We start from the raw sequence: 21,093 nt of genomic DNA on the forward strand, positions 1-21,093 counted from the left end.
TCCCAACAGGGGAGAAGGGATAAGCCTTAGTAACCAGGAAAGAGGCCACAAGCATGTGATCAGAATCATGACAATTTATTTATAACATGAATTATATGGTGCTGAGGGGTTTTCCTCAGCACTATATCAAACCACTTTGCCAGGGGGAATTGCTGCATGAAGAGATGAGCAGAGAGGATCCAGTAGGGCCCAGAATACAGCTCCGTCACTCACGCATTTTCCTGCTCAACATTAGCTATGATGGGGAAAAGAGAGTGTGAGAGAGTTACAGAGGAATCAATGACTCACAGAGGGGCAGCTTTTCCTCTTGTAGGTCACCTCATTCTGAGCATAGAAGCTGCAGAGACACTGCCCTGCCCAGGTTAGGATTTCTCTGCCACAGCGGCCGGACGTATCCCTAGAATATTCAGGGCTTCAGCCCTGACCCCCTTCCCAGCAGTGTTGAGTCATCCCAACCCTGGAAGATGGTTTTTCATTAATCTGTTTTGCTTTGCAGCCTGTTTAAAAACAGCCCTGATGAGAAGAGGGATGCCAAGCGTGGGTTTTGGAAGGACTTGCTCTTGCTCTGTCCCAGAGACAGGTACAGAAAGCAGAGACTTGTTTTGACTGTGTGGGAGGACGTAATCTTGGGACTAACCAAGCCTGCTGCATCAGACTCAAGGCCTGAATCTGGAACTTGACAATGCCGGGGAGTTGGCGTTCCCCTCTCCCCTGAGCACCGAGGGGAGCTGGCAGACTACCCCAGGACATGGGGCAAAAGAGAACAGCAACTTTTACAACCCTCCAGACAGGCTGAGAAGACTCAGGCTTGATTTCTGCTCTGTTCTACCTCAGCAGCACTGGGCAGTCTGAAAACCTCACAGTCATCTCTTCATACGCTACCTTTGCTGCAGGGGGCACTGTACTCGGCGATGGCAAATTCATCTGGAAGACACAAGGGAAGGGAGATGTGATCAGGGCTGTGTGAGACCCAACCAGGACTCCTCACACTTCCACCAGGCCCTGCGGCAGAGAGCTGGCACAACACCAGAGATCTCAGGAAGGAGGGGAGGGAGCCCTCTCTCCAGGGGCACTGGGGGAACCTTGCTGGGCTCCATGGGAGGAAGGCAAAGGTTACCCCAAGGCTACAGTGCAACAGGCATCTCCAGAGGGTCTGTGCCAGGTGCCCTATGTCCGTCTGCACCTCGTCTGACACACGACCGCCGGGGTTGCTGCTGGGCTCTGGTTTTGTCACCTCAATTTCCTAGCTGGGAACAGATGCATGAATTTGCCTCCTCTGGGTCACCCCCAGAGCTGGGATCTCAGGGCAGGATCTGAATCCAGGACCCTCCCAGATCCCTTTGGCTCTAACCTACCTGGATTAGCATCTTCCCTTTACAGTACGCGAGGGGTCTGGGGCCTCAGAGACTCCCATGGTGCGAGCATGATGTCAGTGCAGGATGATCCCTAGCATGTAAACTCTGTGTGCCCCACATTCTTATCCTGGAGCAGGTAAACGCTCAATCCCATATCCCAGCAGGTTCACTGTGACTCTGAATGCACCTTCTCCCCCCTATGATAGGCCCACAGCCTCCACTGCTGCCAGCCCCACCCGCACACGCACCCGTCTCGTAGTAATCATAGACTTTCACCACCGCTGGCTTCAGGCTCTGCACGGGGAAGTCCTGCTCCACCGCGAAGGAGAAACTCTGAGTCACGTTGCTCACCTGAGAGGGAAACAGACAAGGCACAGGAGGCTCTGAGCTACTTCACCCCCTCCTTCCACATCTCTTCCCCCCATTAGTGCCGCCCATGATCCTGCAGGTCCAGCATCTGCCCCCCTTGGCTGCAGGGGCTGGCAGGGATTCAGGCCCTGAGGGAGGTGGGATGAGCCCTGCCCGACCCCCTGGTACTTGTAGGTGGGGGGAGATCAGGGCCCTGGCTCTGTGTTGTGGAAATATAACATTGTATAAGTATAACGTTGTATAAGGGGACATGCTGGATACATTGTATATGAGAGGGCATGCCAAAACATGTTACAAAGTATCTGAGGGAGCACACGTAGGGACAGTTAGCTTTTGAATGGAGAAGCAATTAAGACAAAGCCAGCAGGTCTAAGAAGCAGGCATCAGAATGGAAGGTGTGAAGGGCAATTAGTTAAGTTAACTGGAAGCTGTTAAAGGAGATTGTTAAGGGTGGCAGGTAATTGAAGATACGTGACTGGTCTCAGGGATCTCGAAGGGTGGTGACTAAAATCTTTTTCTTCTTTGGTCTGTAACTTCTCTGTAACTTGTTCTCCAAAAAACTTAATAAATTAAGAGATTAAATTAAATAAATTAAGAGTATAAATTAAGAGACACAAGCCCCACTCGGGGGGCTCACTTCTAAATGTATTAGCAGAGCAGCTTTGCTAATAAAACAGAGTGGTCTGATAAATTGTGAGTCTGAGTCAAACTTTGACAATTTGGAGGTCCCACCGAGATGGCAAGCGGCTTCACTGAGGCTGTGTGATCCCTGACTGCCTTGCAGGACGATCGTGGCAGCCGGCGCCTGGACGCTTAGTCCAAGCGATCCTCCACAAGACAGAAAGGTACACAGCAGCAGCGCAGTCTACGCCATTGAACTTGTTGGTTCCCACTCTGTTCGGGTAGGGGTCTTTGGATCCAGCTTCTGGAATCAGACGTCTCAGGTAATTATTATTTTTGTGCTTTAACCGGTTTGAGGACTGTCTTGTCTTTGTGTCTATCAGTCTTCCCCGTGGTGTGTGTGTGAATCTGGGAGTCATCTCTGTCCGGAGACTGGCTGACCAAGGGGTCCCCGTCCCCACGGTCTGAATAAGTGGAATCTGCACAGCTGCAGCCGCACCACGCCTTGGGTATAACCCCTGGTGTGAAAGCAAGGGCAGTTGAGGCAGTAGCCTGTGGGCTCCTTTCTGTGTGTTGCACCGGGTACCGCTCTGCTGAGCCTGAATTTCCTTCTTGTGTGAGTGCTGTGTGAAGTCCTCCTGGATGGGTAATCAGAAGTCTAAGGTAGAACAGTTCCCTAAGGGAACTCCAGCTTATTTTATGTATTTTAGGAGGGGTCCGGACTCTTGTAGGTTTCTTGAAAAATGGTCCAAATTAGCTCTAGAGAACCCCAAATTACAGTGGCCACTGTTAAGTTCTTGGGACAAGGATCAAGTGGACGCTTTAAAAAGCAAACTCGTCCTCCCAAAAACCAAACTGGAGAAAGGAGAAGTAGACTGCTTCATGCAGTGGTGGGAAGAGGCAAATCGTAGACGGACTGAGTCAAAACTCACCTCTCTTAAAAATTCTATCAAAAAACTAACAGTTCAATTGGATGCAGTCTCTCCCACCACTAGTCCGAGCGCTCCCCTTTGCCCAGTCCTGTGCAATGATCCAGATCAAACCCGACCCCCACCATACTCCTGCACAAATAAGAAATCAGAAAAGGAAAAATCTTCAGTGACTACAGATAATGAAAGTGAAGAAGATACCCTCATTGGCCTCGCAGCTCTGCAAAATATTATGAAGAAGAAATCCAAAGCAGACTGCAAAGATTCTCTTGACATCTCTTCTTGAAAAGAGAACCTGATGGGAGGTTAATGAGAGACTCTGATCAAACTGTTGTGGCACCCTTACGAGTCCTTAAGATGGGAGAAAGTGAGTCCATATGGGATTATAAGCCCTGGACTCGTACGGAACTTTTATCTATAGTTAAAAGTTTTCCCAAACCACAGGAAAACTCTGTCAAATTTGCTGAGGAGTTTCTGTTAATCTGTGAAACCTATGAACCCTCTGAGACAGATCTCCTCCAACTGTGTAAATTGTTAGCTCCTGCCAGTTATTATGAAAAATGGTTGGCTGCCGCAGACTGGCCAGCTGAGGCACGCCACTCAACCATAAAAAGTATTGGCCCAGATTTGGCATACAGAGACCGGTGTATGGCTCTTTGGAAGCGCCTGCATCAAGCCATTCCTAAAGTGTGGTCTCCTAAAACAAACAGGACAGCAATACGTTGCTGTAAGCAAGGGCAAGGAGAAAGCCCAGGCGACTATAGGTCCCGGCTAACTGATATTTTCCTACAACATTCAGGAATACAAGAGCCCGATGTAAATGGGCAGGGGGCCTTGGCACATGCATTTGTTGATGGTCTTCTCCCTGCCACAGGCAGGATGTTAAAACGAATAAGTGTGGGATGGGAAACTGAAACCATGAACAAATTGCTGGGGGTAGCAGAGCATTGCCACCGCACTTTAAAAGGAAAGGAGGAACAGTCCTCCCAAAAGTTAATGGCTCTGCAGATACAGCATTATTCAGGACTAAGCAGACCACACCGGGGACAGGGACGGGGTTGCGGAAGGGGGCAGGGGGCTGGATTAACTGGGGTTTGTAACTACTGTAAACAGCCTGGACACTGGAAAAAAGAGTGTCCAAGACGACCTAATAATTGTATGGGAAATCAAGTGAACCCCCCGCTGGTTCCTCCAGCTGATCTCCAACCCTATTTTTCACCCCAACAATGACGGGATGCTGGGGAACCTCACAAAGTTTTAGCTCCCTTATTACCTCTGTCCCCTACTGGAGAATGTGTCCTGACTGTAAATGATCTCTCTCTCCCTTTCCTTGTTGATACTGGAGCTTCTCTTTCTACAATCGGCACCACTGACTTGCCTGAGGTTCCCCGATCTGGAAAATCTGTGTCTGCTGTTGGCATTACAGGGATCCCTACCTCTTTTCCCCTCTCAAAACCTTTGTCTGTTCAGGTCGGTCCCTTTTCTGAGGAGCATGCATTCCTCCTCTCTGATTCCACCCCTGCAAACCTTCTGGGACGGGACTTGCTATGCAAACTTGGCTGTTCTATTTACTGTTCCCCAGATGGTGTCTATCTGCAAATCCCTCAGTCTTCCTTATGTGATTCTGTAGCCTCCCTGCTGTCTGAAACTTCCCTCTCCACTCCGGTCCCTTGCTGTCCCTTAACTCCGTCCCTAGAGCACCTAATCTCTCAGGTTCCTTCCTCCCTATGGCCATCTCACCCATCTGAAGTGGGCCGATTAAATACTGACCCAGTTCGGATTACTGTAGACAATTCCAAACCTCTGCCTCGCCTGTCTCAGTATCCTTTGAATCCTGAGGCAGAGGCTGGGATTGCTCCAGTTATATCCGCATTAAAAGAACAAGGAATTATTGTCCCTTGTTCCAGCCCCTGTAACACCCCTATCCTCCCAGTTCAAAAGGCTGATGGCAAATTGTGGTGATTTGTTCAAGACCTTCGAGCTATTAACCGTATTGTCATACCTTCTTTTCCAGTGGTTCCTGACCTTGCTACAATACTAGCGTCTATTCCTCCAAATGCAACCCTCTTTACTGTTGTAGATTTGTGCTCCGCTTTCTTCTTTGTCCCAGTTCACTCTGAATCCCAGTATCTCTTTGCCTTCTCCTACAAGGGTCAGCAATATACATGGACTACCCTTCCCCAGGGGTATACAGAGAGTCCATCCTATTTTTCTCAAGCCCTAGCCAGGGATCTCGCTGATCTGGTTTTCCCATCAGGATCCACACTGATCCAATATGTGGACGACTTACTCCTGTGCTCCCCCTCTCTGTCTGCCTCAGAAACTGATTCACTAACACTTCTCACAGCTTTAGCAAACAAGGGTCATAAGGCTTCTCGCACAAAATTGCAGCTCTGCCAAACCTCTGTCACATACCTAGGCTTCCTTCTCTCCCAGGGCTCCCGTACACTCTATCCAGCCCGGGTACAAGCCATCCTTAGCTTTGCCCAGCCTTGCTCTCCACGCCAGGTCAGAAAATTCTTAGGCATGACAGGGTTCTGTAGGCAATGGATTCCCCAATATGCTTCTCTGGCTAAACCACTCCAAGAACTCACTCCAAGAACTCACTTACCTAACCCCATGCCATGGCCACTTGAAGCAAATGCTGCTTTCATCTCCCTTAAGCAGCATTTAGCCTTTGCCCCTGCCTTAGGGTTACCTAACTATGACAAGCCTTTTATCCTTTTCTGTCACGAACAATCTGCTTGTGCCCTCGGGGTTCTTACTCAGGAGCACGGTGACAGAAATCGCCTGGTGGCTTATTTTTCTGCAACCTTGGACCCTGTAGCCCAGGGTTTACCCCCTTGCCTACGCGCTGTAGCTGCTGCAGCGTGCCTGGTCAAGATGTCTGAGGCCCTTGTCCTCCGCTCTCCTCTCACTCTCATGGTTCCCCATTCTGTGGAAACTCTCCTTCTGCAACGCAACACTGCTCACCTCTCCTCTGCTCGCCTCACTAGGTATGAACTTTTGCTGCTTTCAGCCTCACATATCACTATTAAGCACTGCTCCCGGTTAAACCCTGCTACCCTCCTTCCTTTACCTAGTGATGGTGAACCCCATGACTGCCTTGCAACTGTATCCGCTATCACTGTCCTGCGTCCCGACCTTTCAGATGTACCTCTCCCTAACTCTGACCTGGTATTATTCACTGATGGGTCCTGTTATAGAAATGACCAAGGCCACCTTCTTGCAGGGTACGCTGTGGTCTCTCTCTCTGAGACCATAGAAGCTGCGCCCTTACCCTCTGTGACCTCTGCCCAGGTGGCTGAACTGATTGCTCTAACCCGTGCCTGCTTTCTAGCCGAGGGGCTCTCTGCCACTATTTTTACTGATTCTCGGTATGCCTTTGGGGTTGTGCATGACTTTGGCACCCTCTGGCAGGCTCGAGGTTTTCTTACCTCTACTGGTACCCCTATCAAGAATGGCCCCTGCATTGCCGCCCTCCTGTATGCAGTTTTACTACCATCTGCCTTGGCAATTGTTAAGTGTACTGGCCACTCAGCGGCAGACCACCGAGGTGGCAAAAGGTAATGCACTTGCTGATGCTGCTGCAAAACATGCCGCCACTATAAAACCTTCACCAGAAGCGTTTCTTGGTCCCCTCTCTGTCTCTGTAATGACACCATCCCTGTCTCATCTCGCTCAGCTCCAGGATTCTGCCCCAGAAACAGAGAAAGACTCCTGGAGTGCTTTGGGTTGCTCTTTGCATTCTGATTCCCTTTGGCGATAGCCCACCGGTACCTTTGTAGCCCCCCTCTCACTCTACCTGTCTCTAGCTGCCCTGCTACATGGTGTTTCGCATGTCGGCAAGGAGGGGATGGTCTCTGCTATGAGTAAGGCAGGGTGGTGGGCTCCCCATTTCAGCTCCTTTGCAACCCGCCACTGTGCCACTTGTGTTACTTGTCAAAGCCACAATGTAGGCAAATCTGTAAAAGTAACACAAGGGTTCCGGGGTTTGCCTCAAGCACCTTTCCTATACTGGCAACTTGATTTTGTACAAATGCCAAAGTGTCAGAAATATGAATTCATTTTAGTTATAATATGTCTGTTTTCGGGTTGAATTGAAGCCTTTCCCTGTCGCAAAGCTGATTCATTGTCCATTGCAAAATGTCTGTTAAACCACATTATCCCTACCAAGGGAATTCCTGCTACTTTGTCTAGTGACCGGGGAACACATTTTACTGGAAAAATTGTTCAACATCTAAACCAGGTATTACATGTCACCCACCTGTTGCACTGCCCTTACCATCCACAGAGTGCAGGGGCAGTTGAAAGGCGAAATGGTGTGCTTAAAAATAAGCTGGCAAAAATCTGTAGTTCCACAGGGTTAAACTGGCCAGCTGCTTTACCACTGGCCCTTATGGAAATTCGGTCATCCCCATCCCAGAGACACAAATTGAGTCCATTTGAAAACATCATGGGATGCCCTATGCGAACAATGGCTACTATTACCCCAGCCCCAGACCTACACCTAACTCACAGCACGCTCCTCCAGTACTGCAAGGGTTAATGCAAGCTGTGAGCTCCTTCCATTCGCAGGTGCGAGCAGCTTGGCCGAGGGAACCCACCTCTGCTGCCTGTCACACTCTGAGCCTGGTGATTGGGTCTACCTGCGGCACCACCTTCGGAAACACGCCTTGCAACCCCGGTGGAAGGGTCCATACCAGGTACTGCTCACCACCCAGACAGCAGTGAAATTATCCGGCATCGCTGCATGGATCCACGCCTCACAGTGTAAGCTAGCGCCACCTCAAGGGGACCAAGCACCTCTGCAAGACCACGCAGAACCAGCTTCAACCCCAGAAGACAAAGAGGGACAGCCTGCAATACCTTACAGTCTGCGCTCTCGTAAGGGTTGCCAGAAGCAGAGGGTAAGCAGACAGCAGGACCCAACAAACAAGAAGCAGTAGTGAGCCTAGCGCCTGCTGCCTGGTGGACGTAAAACCGTGACTGCAGTTCCCTCGAAAGGGGTTGTCGGAACCAGAAAGGGTCCTGCTTCCAACATGTGTCCTTTGAGAAGCTTAATCCTCAGCTACTGTGTCCTGAGGGTCTGGGGAATCCAGAGTGACAGTGACAATTCTTTCATCCAACAACAGGTGCAGATAGCCCAGATCCTGAATATTTCTAATTGCTGGGTCTGCAGCCACATCCCAGCTCACTCACAAGCTAGTATCCCCACCATGGCAATCCCTTTGAATTCCTCAGAGCTTGCTGGAGAACCCTATCCACTTAAAAGGACATGGAAGGAAAATGACACTTGGTGGCTGGGAAAAACATATGTTCCTAAACTTGTAAGTGTGGTAAAAGGAAAGGGCCACTGGTGCTGGGTGTGTAATGGGACAGGGCTGAATCTAGGGAGGAGCAGCTGTCTCCAATACATCGTGTCCCATGGTGTATGGGACTATTCAAACAAGGTTGGAGAATGGCGAACCGGGTATGGAAAGATAAACTTCCTCTCAACCTGGGACCAAACCAAAGATTCAATCTCTTGCTCCCCCTACAGCCTCCCTGAGAAAAACAGCACCATCTACAAATGTCATGTGAATGCTACCTCTTCTCCCAGTGAAAATCATCCTGTGCCCTTTGGGGGATACTATTCCTCCTTCGTAAATTCTTACATGTCAAAGGGTTGCAGTCAACCCTTCCCAGCTTTAATGGGACATCATTGGGTTTGTGGGGAAAATGCTTACACTGTGTTACCAGCAAATTGGTCAGGTATCTGTTATCCTGCTCAGCTTTTCCCATAATTCCGGGTGCTTCAATCCCTCCCACGAAATCGCCTTCGTAATTTCAGGCGAAAAAGGAGGGACTTGCCAAATACTAAATGGTATGAGGATAACATAAGCCCCCTAACTTGGGAAGAAGCTGTTGGCATTTCTTTAGTCCCAGTACGGGGGGTAATCCACCATGCAAAAAGGCTTTTAAGGTTACAAGCGGTGGTTGAGATCATGGCCAATGAAACAGGAGAGAGCTTAAAAGCTCTAGCCAAAGAAGCAGAAGCGGTCCGACAAGTGGCCCTCCAAAACAGTCGGGCATTAGATATAATACTGGCAGCCAAAGGAGGGACCTGTGCTCTAATTGGAACAGAATGCTGTGTATACATACCTGATAATACTAATGAGGTAATAAATCGTGCTAGCCATCTGGAGCAAATTGCATACCTTCCCCATGAAGAACCAAGTTCCTTGTGGAAATGGATAAGTAACTTATTCAATTTCTCTAGTCTGGGAAACTGGTTGTTTCAAGGAATCCTGACTATCCTATTTGGAATTCTAATAATCTTTGTGTGTTTTCAATTGATTTCTTGTTGTATCCAAAACTGCACAAGACACACCATCCATCAGGTTACCCCTAACCAGAGTGCTAGTCTAATGTTGTTAAATGTCACCAGTGAAAGTAATGAAAAAGAACGATTGATGTATGGAATCCAGTAAGTCATTGGTCATGGGCGTAGCCTTGACCAAAAGGGGGGATTGTGGAAGTATAACATTGTATAAGTATAACGTTGTATAAGGGGACATGCTGGATACATTGTATATGAGAGGGCATGCCAAAACATGTTACAAAGTATCTGAGGGAGCACACATAGGGACAGTTAGCTTTTGAATGGAGAAGCAATTAAGACAAAGCCAGCAGGTCTAAGAAGCAGGCATCAGAATGGAAGGTGTGAAGGGCAATTAGTTAAGTTAACTGGAAGCAGTTAAAGGAGATTGTTAAGGGTGGCAGGTAATTGAAGATATGTGACTGGTCTCAGGGATCTCGAAGGGTGGTGACTAAAATCCTTTTCTTCTTTTGTCTGTAACTTCTCTGTAACTTGTTCTCCAAAAAACTGTATAAATTAAGAGACACAAGCCCCACTTGGGGGGCTCACTTCTAAATGTATTAGCAGAGCAGCTTTACTAATAAAACAGAGTGGTCTGATAAATTGTGAGTCTGAGTCAAACTTTGACAGTGTTGTGGGAGCAGGAAGTGCTGAAGGGAAATGCTGGGGAACAGCAGCTGCTGGGGGGGCGGGGATACATAGGTTTGTCTTTCACAGCTGAGGCTTGGGAGATCCCCTCCCCCCGGGCACTTCTATTGCGGTACATGGGGGTGACTCTTCCTGGCCCATCCCGGCCCCGTGTGGCTGCTCACCTGCTCCATGTAGAGCAGCACGTGGTTGGTGCTCAGTTCTGTGCGGTGGATGTGGTGACGTCCTTCCAGCTGCCAGCAGCCAAGGGAGAGAAGCAGGGTGTTACTGAGCTTCCCTTCAAACTACCCCAGAGCCCTAAGGAATGGGATTCTTTCACAAATGCATAGAGTCCAAGGCCAGAAGGGACCATTAGATCATCTAGTCTGACCAATATAACCATGGGTGTAGTTTGGGTACATTGGGGAGTGTTGCCCCACCAAACTGCAATCCTTAGGCAGGTGTGGAATTTGCCCCCTGCAACATGTGCAACCCCGTTGCCCGGACTGGAGCTGCCCCTCCCCCTCTAATACAGAAGTCAAACTACGCCTATGCGTGTAACACAGGCCAGAGAACTTCCCCAAAAGAATTCCTAGAGCAGATCTTTTAGACAAACATTCAATCTCGATTTAAAAATGGTCAGTGATGGAGAATCATCGGGATCTCTTTCTCCTGGTGATGTAAAGGCGGAGTATGTGTCCCCACCCAGCTGGTGGACTGAGGTGTAAAGTGCACTTGAGGGGCCGGACCCCAATCAAAGGCAGCACCAATTCCAGTATACTCAACCTCAGTCAAACAGACCTAATAGTTCTTCGTCATTCTCTCCATCTTAGACTGGCTAACACTGTTTGCAATGCCAGGGGTCACTGCACAAGGTCTCCATAAGCCCCAGGCTGGAGTCAGACATGGAAGGAGCTGCTGCCTACACTGCAGATCTTGCAGCTGGGAAATCTGCAGGTAAAAGACTGATCTGAACTGGCCCCTGTGATAGAAGTGGGGTGGGGGCTCTCAGATCCTCCAGGATTCCAGTGGAAAAGAGGAGATGGGCTCCGAGAGACAGAAGACATGGGGGGCCCGACTGCTGGAGATGAGACCAGGCTGCACCCATAATATGAGGGGTCAGGAACTGGAGCCCACTGGGAACCAGATACCCCTCAGGTGGGGCTGAAGGCAAAGAGCTCGGGGGGGGGGGAGGCTATTGCCCATACACAGAATGGGCTATTACCTTCCTCACTGATGACTTCACAGGGATGAATCCTGACAGCATCTTAACGTCAACAATGACCATGTTGGAGACGGGGCGTTTCCCTGTGTAGCTGGGAGACCAAGCGGGAAATGAAACAAGGTTTAATACATCTCAGAACAGAGTTGATGCACCTCAACTCTGATTGGCACAGATTGACACTCCCCCAACATGTAGCATCTCCCACCCCACCTGCTTGTCCACCTGCAATCTCCTGGAGTGACTCATCCCCATCCCTAGGGCTCAAAGGCACTGACTCCATGGGATCTCCAGGGCTGGAGCACCCCCAGAAAAAAAGTGATGGGTGCTTAGCACCCACCAGCAGCCCCCCCCCCCCAGTGCCTCTCCCTCCCCCAGCACCTCCTGCCAGCCTCAATTAGCTGTTCTGAAGCATGCAGGAGGAGCTTGAGGGAGCGTGTGGAGCAAGGGTGGGGCGCGCTTGGGGAGGGGGTGGAATGGGGTGGGAAGAGGTGGGGCAGGGGGCGTGATGGGGGTGGGAAGAGGCCAGGTGGTGGTGGGGCCTTCAGGGAAGGGGTGGAATGGGGGCAGAGCCTGGGGGAGGAGCACCCCCTAGCACATTGGAAAGTCGGCACCAAAGCTAGGGCTGCTCTGGAAGGCCTGGGCCTTTGAGGGGAGTTACCTGATGTTTATGGTGATGCTAAAAGTCCTGTAGACCTGGGGGCTGTCACACGTCTCGGGGACCGCGTGCACCTCCAGTGCAAACGGTGCTTCTTCTGGCTTGGGGAGCACATTGTACCTCAGGCTGGTCTGGAAGAGAATACACCATTCTATGTGGGCCTGTGCGTATCTCCTCTCTGATTATCTCCTCTGCCTCCTTCCCCCGGTCCTTCTCATTCCCTCCTTTGTCTTCTCTCTCTCTCCTTCCTCCTCTCACTAGCTCCCTGTCATAAATATAAAGGGAAGGGTAACCACCTTTCTGCATACAGTGCTATAAAATCCCTCCTGGCCAGAGGCAAAACCCTTTCACCTGTAAAGGGTTAACAAGCTAAGGTAACCTCACTGGCACCTGACCAAAATGACCAATGAGGAAACAAGATCCTTTCAAATCTGGAGGGGGGGGGGGACAAAGGGTTGGTCTGTCTGTGTGATGCTTTTGCCGGGAACAGATCAGGAATGCATCCTCACAACTCCTGTTAAGTTAATAAGTAATCTAGCTAGAAATGCGTTAGATTTCCTTTTGTTTAATGGCTGGTAAAATAAGCTGTGCTGGATGGAATGTATATTCCTGTTTTTGTGTCTTTTTGTAACTTAAGGTTTGGCTAGAGGGATTCTCTCTGTTTTGAATCTGATTACCCTGTAAGGTATTTACCATCCTGATTTTACAGAGGTGATTCTTTTACTTTTTCTTCAGTTAAAATTCTTCTTTTAAGAACCTGATTGATTTTTCATTGTTCTTAAGATCCAAGGGTTTGGGTCTGTGTTCACCTATACCAATTGGTGAGGATATTATCACCAAGCCTTCCCCAGGAAAGGGGGTGTAGGGCTTAGGGGGGATATTTTGGGGGAAGACGTCTCCAAGTGGGCTCTTTCCCTGTTCTTTGTTTAAAACTCATGGTGGTGGCAGCATATGGTTCAAGGACAAGGCAAAGTTTGTACCTTGGGGAAGTTTTTAACCTAAGCTGGTAAGAATAAGCTTAGGGGGTCTTTCATGCAGGTCCCCACATCTGTACCCTAGAGTTCAGAGTGGGGAAGGAACCTTGACACTCCCCATTCCCTAACTCTGGCCGTTCTCTCTCCTCACACCTTTTCCTATTTTCTCATCCTCATCCCCATCTCTTTCTCCCTTCCCTCCCCTACCCATCCCACCTCACCCTGCTATCTCCAATAGGAATGAGATGGGCTTCCCTCAGCAGCAGCCTCTCCCTCTCCACCTGCCCCAGAGCCCCATACCTGCACGTAGACACATCCTTCTCCTGTCACCCCCATGCTGTAGTCCCCTGGCACCTCTGGCAGTGCCATACGCTGGAGCAGCAGACGGTTCGTGTGATCCACCTGGAACTGGGCCTGGAAGTTCCCTGTGGACTGCAGGGTCACTGTGGACGCTCCTCCGCTCTTGGTGTAAGTAGAGGCTCCGTATCGGGACAGGGCCTGGAGTGCCACCACTGTGTCCTGACAGACAAGAGATGGGCCAAGGTGCCCAAGGGAATGAATGAGCCATTTCTATGGGCCTGGAGCCCCTACCACACCGGCTCCTCCCACACAGCACTGCCCTGCTCAGAAAGGTCGGCTTTTCCCATTTCCACCCATCACTCCCAGAAGCCATTCACCTATTCCCTGGGCCCAGATCCTCAAAGGTATTTAAGCACCTTTCTCCCACTGAAAGCGGCCAAGTGTCTAAGTACCTTTCGGAATGTAGGCCTTGGGATTTCTGACACTCCACCATAGGGAGCTGAAGGAAGAAGCCACCCACCCTCCTGTGAAGGACCAACCTGAAGGGACAACTGAGGGCAGACAGATAACAGAGGCAGATGCACCCACATGCCTCAGCAGCAGGAAACCAGAATTACAACCCTACTGTGTTAACCAAATCCCTCCATGAAGTAGTCTTCCAGAGGGCAACACTTTGTGCACTGTCTTCAAGAGGGATATGTTTTGGGCTGCCTTTAATCAGGTGGCACTTTCTGGTTCTACATCACTCGGGATGGTGCCCCCACCCCACCAAGGTGTGTCTGGCAGTGACTGGCTGCTGCTGCTTCTCTGGGAAGGCCTCAGCTCCCAAGCTGGATTGGCCGGGCTGGATGGGGTCAGTGCTGGGGGGAGCTGGGGAAAGCGTCATGCTCATAGATGCTCAGGGCGACAAGTCTGCCCTCTGTACACAAGAGCATCACTTGTCCAGTCTCCTGCCTCATTAGCCTGCTAAGGCCTGTGGGGATCCGATGTAGCCATACTCCATGCTGTGACTATCCCATGATCTAAACCCCTCAGAAACAGAGGTTCTCTAAACCCTGCAGCGAGGGCACTGTCGCCCCATCCCCCTCCCCAGGAGACGTCTGTCTCCTTTCCAGTGCTGGGTTATTCGTCCTTCTCTGGCAACCTGATATATATAGCTCCTGCCTCCCCCTCCTGCCCTGGGTGTCTGAGGCTGGCGAGAGGAACCGCTCACCTGGGTGGAGGAGAAGCCCCCGTTGGGATTCTGCTGCTTGCTGATCCACTTTGCAATTTGAGCTGCTAATGACAGGTCTCCTTGGGATGGTGCCGGCTGTGCGGTGAGGTAAGCGAGGAGCACGTAGGACGTCATCTCCACCTCAGCAGAGGGAGCACGGGGGTGATAGAAGGGGAGATCGGCCTCTGGCTGCTTTCCGGGCCTCTGCCAGTGAACGGAGCCATCTGCAGTGGGAGAAGGGAGAGGGAGGAGAAAAGGAAGTGTTTATTACCGAATATCTGGCTGTTGCCAAGAGGGTTACTGACATACCATCACTGAGGATGGAGAATGGAGTCCCAACCCTTGCTGGGCATGTCAATACAAAGCATAAAGATATTAATAATCCCTCTAGTGGGTTGATACATTCCTGGTGTGGAAACTCTCAGTGACTAATTAGATTGCTGCACCTGTGCCTTTGTCTCCCACATTTTATGAAGTCAGATCCCAAGAATGGCCAGTGCCAGGGTTTTTAAGGCTCATTGATCTAAAATGTGTGAAGAGGCTAAATAATCCCGACCTGCCGCAGTACAGACTGAAGGTTATAGCAATAACAATCTAACCCTTCTCCTGCCAGGCTGCGTAAGGCCAGTGGGCCGGGATGCAGAAGAAGGGCCAATAAACAGCTCTCACCCTCTTTCACAGCTTCCTTGTCAAGTGAGTCCAACAGTGCCCTGCGCTTCTCCTCCTTCCTTGCCAGGGTGAAGGCGTAGGCCATCAGTGCCTTCGTGTACACATGCTTTCCTCCCTGGTCTGTGGCCGTCTCCAGGCAGAATAAAGCACTACGGACCACAGAGTGCTGCAGGGAGCATAGAGGGGAAACAATCAGTGTTTGCAATGTGATGATACGAGCTAGGCTTTGGGCACTGCCTATGCAGGCTGTCATCTCATGGCCACAGAGCACAGCTGGATTTAAATAAGAGGTGCAATGGATCTAACATAACACAGATGCTGGCAATGGGATGAGTGACTGTTTGACACCCGTCACTTGCATGGTCCCAGTGAACTCAGGCTCTTGTAGTAATTTGGTCACCCCATCACTGAGGGCCACCGAGCACAGAAATGTGGCTTTAATGTGTCTAGCTGAGACTGCCTCAGCAGTTACAAAAATCACATTCCTGCCTTCCATGGGGTAGCCATGTTAGATACGAGGCCTTCACAACTTGGAGAAATTAAGGTCATCTGAGGTGTCTAGGGCTATTTATTGAATTTTAACCAAGAAAATATGTGGAAGGCAAATGAAACAGACTCTGCCATGGATAGCAATGGGCCAACAGCTGTCAACTAGTCTACAATCCCTCCTAGTCATTCATCCAGTGGAAAGCATGACTAGACCCCTAGTATGTTTACAGAGACTATACAAAACGAACAGGAATAATGAAGAAGGGAGTAGCCACGCTGCCAGGCTGGAAAGCTTCCATCAGTCAGACCCATCTGAGCTGCAGCCAGACACACAGGAGACAGCGACTGAGCGCTACAGCTTTTGTGACATGACTTCTGGATTCTTTATTTTTTTTTAATACGTACCAGAGCCAGAGCCAAAGCCTTTCCAAACTGTTTTTTTCCCTCCTTTCCTTAGAGGGCAGCAGGCTGCCACTATCAGGACTCGGCTGGATATAGGGAATGTGGGAGAGGGGAGGCCGCTGACCCAGGGGAACTCATGAAGGGGACTTCGTGCATGTGAGTACGTACAGTGATGGGCAGAGGAATCTCCAGCAGTGCGATGGTGATGTAGGCAGAGAGCGTGACTTCATCGTCCACCCCGCCCTGCAGGGAACCAGAGAGAGAGAAATTAACCCCATGCAGCACGCAAAGCCTTTCCTCCTCTGGGCCCTGCACCACAGGAGCTCTCTACATACTACATCCTCATCACCTTTATCTGCCCACTTTTGCCATGCCCCATGATAGCTCTCCCAAATGGGTATGTCCACACTGCAGCTGAGAACGTGCTTCCTAGCAAGGCAAACATGCACACACTAGCTCCGGCCAGGCTGGCACACTAACAAAAGCAGTGTGGCCACGGGCGGCAGCTCTGTCTGGCTGCCCAAATACAGTCATGCTCAAGCTTGGAGTATGTATTTGGGCAACTAGCCTGAGCTGTCATGGCCACACATGGCCACACTGCTATTTTCGTGTCTGTCTACTGTGGTGGGAAGTCCACTCCCAGCTGCCGTGTAGACACACTCTGTGTTTCTGTCCCCATTTACCTCCCATGGTAGTTACCATGGATCTGCCCTCTCCTTTCTCCTCCCCATAGTAGGTCCCACGTACAGTACAGTATCTGCCCATCTGTATCTCCATGGTAGTTCCCAGGCCCATGTCATCCCCTTCTCCTTCCTCCCTGGTCCCATGTGCTGAAGTGTCTGAACTGTTCCCATGCGAAGTTGCAGCTCTCTCCATGGCACTGGAATCCTGTATGAGGCCCATGGGAAGCCGGCTGGGTGGATACATCACCTTTATGGCATTGTTAAGGAGCATCCCAGAGCTGCGGAAACAGCCATTGTCCTTCTGCTTGCCAGCGAGCCAGGCCAGAGCATCCTGGATGTGCTTCTCCTCGATGAAGACATGAGAGCGGGCCTGCGCGAAGGACTTGAGCACGAAGGCCGTCAGCCTGCGACAGAGAGCGGGCAGCAGTGAGAGCTCCCTCCCATGCCCTGTGCTCGCTGGAGGAGACGGGGTCCTGGGGCATCACCAGCCTGAGGGGAAGCAACAGGGCCCAGAGAGCTGGTGGCCATGGTGCAGAGAGCATGAATACATTGCCTCCACCTTCATACACCTCCACAGTCTCCTTCACACTGATTTCAGGCTCCAGTTCAAGCTCTCTCTTCCTGTTTATAAAACCCTCCCTGGACACAACCAGTCTCTCAAACTTATGGGCCCTCTTCATGCTAAATACAGCTCTTATAGTAGAGGGTCGCAGGGTTGCAAATGTTGAATCTATATTTAAACAGGGCTCCATGAGAGATCCAAGCAATTATACAACAGTTTGCCTGTACTTGGTAAACTAGTCAAAATGACAATTAAAAATAGAATAATAAAAGACTCAGAAGATTATATCTGATGGGGTCTAACCAGCATGGCTTCTGCAAAGGAAAATTGTGCCTTACTAATCTCTTAGAATTCCCTGAACATGTCAATAAAGCACTGAATGAAAGAGAACTGATTGACATAATTTCTTTAGTAGTCTCTTATGACTGACCTTCTCAAATGCCTTTTGTAAAGTCTAAATGAATTGAATAATCATGGGATGAGAGTCAAAGTGTTGTCATGGATCAGAAATTGGTTCAGGGATAGAAAACAAAGATTAGGATTAAATGATCAATTTCATCACAGCACAAGGCTAACAGTGGGGTGCTGCAAGGTTCAGAACTAGGACTGGTGTTGTTTAATATACCTATTAATGATCTTGATAATGGGCAATCGATGGCATAGCAATTCCTTATGGTTCTCTCTAGCACCAGGATGTTCTCTACCTCTAACCCAGTTCCACCACTATGGGTACGAGAGTCTGCTCCTCTGCAGCTCCCTCTCTGGAACAGCCTCCCCTGGATCTCTCCGTCTTTTTTCAAAAATGATCTGAAACCATCCCATCCCCTTTGCCTCTTCAGTTCTCTCTCTCCTCAGGCCCAGTGGGAACAGGTGCTTTTTATACACAGCAGGCTGATGAAGCCTATTCAACTTTGGTGTGATCTATGCCAAGGGACTGTGAAAGATCCAGCGAGCCCTCAAGCCTTTAACAGCATCACCAGTTGACTAACATTTAACATTTCCTTCATAACTATATACCAGAGGAGGTTTAGGGGAGGCGTGACTGGCAAAACATCTCACCAGGTATTCCCCGGCTGCCTGAAATGCTCCCCAAATGTGCTGTAAGAGCCATCCAGGTGCTTGTAATTCAGCTGCCTCTGATAACCTGAAATGGAGAGTTAAAGCAGGATTTATACATCAGAAAAAACACCGTAGGGGTTGAGAGAGCAGCTCACCAGCTCAGCCAGTAAAGGGGCTCCTAGGTACAGGAGTAGACCTGATGTGTACCAGCCAGCACCTGTACACAAACATACATGTCTCCATCCCACAAGCTAGTCAGCAGAGGGAACTGACATACAACACATGGGCAGCACCATCGCACTCCAGTAGGGAGAGTACCCCACATTCTGGTTAGCTAGAGCATCCAGGCTGAGAAGCCATTTCACCTGGCTACTGTGTGCAGTGTTTCCACACTATAGGGGTGATTCATAGGATGGACACAGCGGCCAGTAGCTCTCGTGGGGCAATGGGTGCGCATAACAACAGTGCTCAGACAATTGACAATAGTGAGCCAAGAGCGTGTCAAATGGGGACCCCAGATACACAACCCAGTCCGTCTGTCCTCAGCTGAGGGAAGCTCTCTCTGCCAGTCAGGCAGAAGCAGAAAGCTCCCAGCACAACCTTGGAAGGGAGCAAGTGAAGAAACAAAAGCCCCGTCCCTCCTCACCACTGACTAAGTATCCGATGGCCTTGGATTTGGTCTCCTCGCTCAGCTGCCCCGTCTTATTCAGATAGTCCAGGACGTAGATGTTGGGGGCAAACAGGACCATGTTCTGCTCCCCGCAGCCGAAGGGCATCTGGAGAAGCTGCTGCAGGTTCTGCATGGCTGTGCCCAGGATATCGCCTGGAGGTGGAGACACAGGGAGTGAGTGTCGCACAGAGGTGGCCTGCGGAGGCAGAGTGCACCGCAGAGCACAGGCAGTAACAGGTGAGAGAGAAGGACAGAGGGAAAAACAGGGCAGAGCCATATCCTGAAAGAGGAAACACAGAGTGAGAGAATGGGGAGAAGGAAGGGTAGGAGGATGGCTGGTATAGGAATAGGGATACTTAGACAGAAAGGCCAACACACAGGGAGACTGATAAAGGGAGGTCAGGGAAAGGAGAACAGGAACAGGAAAAGAGACAAGAAGAGATGAATGGAGAGATGATGGGGACACTGATGAAGGGAGTGAGTAGCTGACCAGGTGGAAAGGCTGGCACGGCAGGCAGACAAGGAGCAGTGGCCGCAGCTGCCAGGGGAGGTCCTTTCTGAGTTGCTGCACTCACCCAGCACTGTCACATAGGCTCTGGCAGAGCCCTGCACCACGTTCGGTGGAAGCTTCAGAGAAATCTTCCCTGCTTCTGAATTTCCTGAGGGAAAAGATCAGACAGATAGGATAAAATAAAATGCCCCCATGCTCAGCAGTGAATGGGTCCCAGAGCAGAACCTGGAACGCCGCCTTCCACCCGTCCCCTGCGTGGGGAATCCCTGCTTTCAACAGCTCCATTCCTCCTAACTGGACAGTAAGACCCCCAACTGTACCCTCTGGCTTGGAGTTCTCTGACCCATGGGCAAAACTCAGCTCTTTCTATGGAGTGAGGTGCCACCATATGGCCAGATGGGAAACTGCCATCTCCAGTTCTTTGGCCTTTCCTGTTTGCTGGCAATTAGCAGATGGTAGAATCCAGTTTGTAATTTCACTCCATAGAATAAGAGATTAGAGATGGAAAAGTCCTATTAAAACCCCTTTAAGCCCATCCCCAGGGGACTTGGGCCAGGATTGCTCATGCAGTCTATTTTCCTGGGCTTTGTCAAGCTCTAGATCTCAATGTTTCAAGCAATGTCCTCACGATTAGGAAATGTGTCTTGACTCGCCACACAGAAACATCCCCACCATTGCTTAGTCTCTATCCTGACACCCCAAGTTCTCACCTCACCCTCAGAGCCTCCCAAACAATCCCACTCCCTCCTTGGGGCTGTCACTCTTCATCCACTGGCAAAGGGCATAGATGAAGAAGCAGCAGAAAGGTCCTTACCATTTGCACAGAGCAGAGAGTTGAAGGTTGCTTCCGTCTCAATCCCTTCGGGCTTGGGAAGGGAAGGAAAATAAGAAAGGTGAGAAGCTGCAGATAGACTGAACATCTGGCATCAGGAACAAAGTTTGTGTGGGGACAGGGTGGGGAAACTTCAGAAAGGGACAGAGAGGCAGCAGGAGAGGTGGGGAGAAGAGAGAGTTCAACAAAAATGGACAATGAATGAAGACAGAGAGAAATGTAAAGGGCCAAGTGGGTGAATCAGAGAAAGAGCGAGATTTGCAAATTTCCATGGACTGATGCTTGTAGACTCATAAAATAATAATCTGTTATAATAAAATAAAAACCAGCTAGAAATAAGTTATTGTCTCTTCACACCCAGGGGAAGAATAGTGCAGCTCTATCGCATGGGTTACTCGTTACCTGTAGCACACTGTGCAAGATGGTACCTTAATGCCCCTATAACAGAGAGGACATGCACTATGTGTCATTGCTAACATCAGGTGATGCAATAAGTTAAAGACAACTTACTACATAGTGGAATATCAGCAATTCTACACACTGTAATGCTGCAGATTTTCTCTCTCCATCTAAGGACAGCAATAGGG

General features: G+C 50.0%; 1 protein-coding gene across 1 annotated transcript in view; it reads right to left on the bottom strand.

Moving 5' to 3' along the window:
- Positions 1–209: 209 nt before the first annotated feature.
- LOC144259198 (alpha-2-macroglobulin-like) overlaps positions 210–21,093 on the bottom strand; it is a 52,418-nt gene continuing 31,534 nt past the window's right edge. The window contains exons 22-36 of the mRNA XM_077807382.1: positions 20,489–20,540; positions 19,739–19,822; positions 19,140–19,316; positions 18,494–18,578; positions 17,120–17,276; positions 16,358–16,432; positions 15,299–15,464; positions 14,630–14,853; positions 13,417–13,635; positions 12,146–12,273; positions 11,488–11,578; positions 10,448–10,516; positions 1,604–1,706; positions 883–924; positions 210–235 (exon numbers count right to left, since the gene is read on the bottom strand). Coding sequence (XP_077663508.1) covers positions 210–235; positions 883–924; positions 1,604–1,706; positions 10,448–10,516; positions 11,488–11,578; positions 12,146–12,273; positions 13,417–13,635; positions 14,630–14,853; positions 15,299–15,464; positions 16,358–16,432; positions 17,120–17,276; positions 18,494–18,578; positions 19,140–19,316; positions 19,739–19,822; positions 20,489–20,540 — 1,698 coding nt within the window. The remainder of the gene's footprint in view (positions 236–882; positions 925–1,603; positions 1,707–10,447; positions 10,517–11,487; positions 11,579–12,145; positions 12,274–13,416; positions 13,636–14,629; positions 14,854–15,298; positions 15,465–16,357; positions 16,433–17,119; positions 17,277–18,493; positions 18,579–19,139; positions 19,317–19,738; positions 19,823–20,488; positions 20,541–21,093) is intronic.

This window comes from Eretmochelys imbricata, chromosome 1 (genome assembly GCF_965152235.1).
Source record: "Eretmochelys imbricata isolate rEreImb1 chromosome 1, rEreImb1.hap1, whole genome shotgun sequence".
NCBI lineage: Eukaryota > Metazoa > Chordata > Testudines > Cheloniidae > Eretmochelys > Eretmochelys imbricata.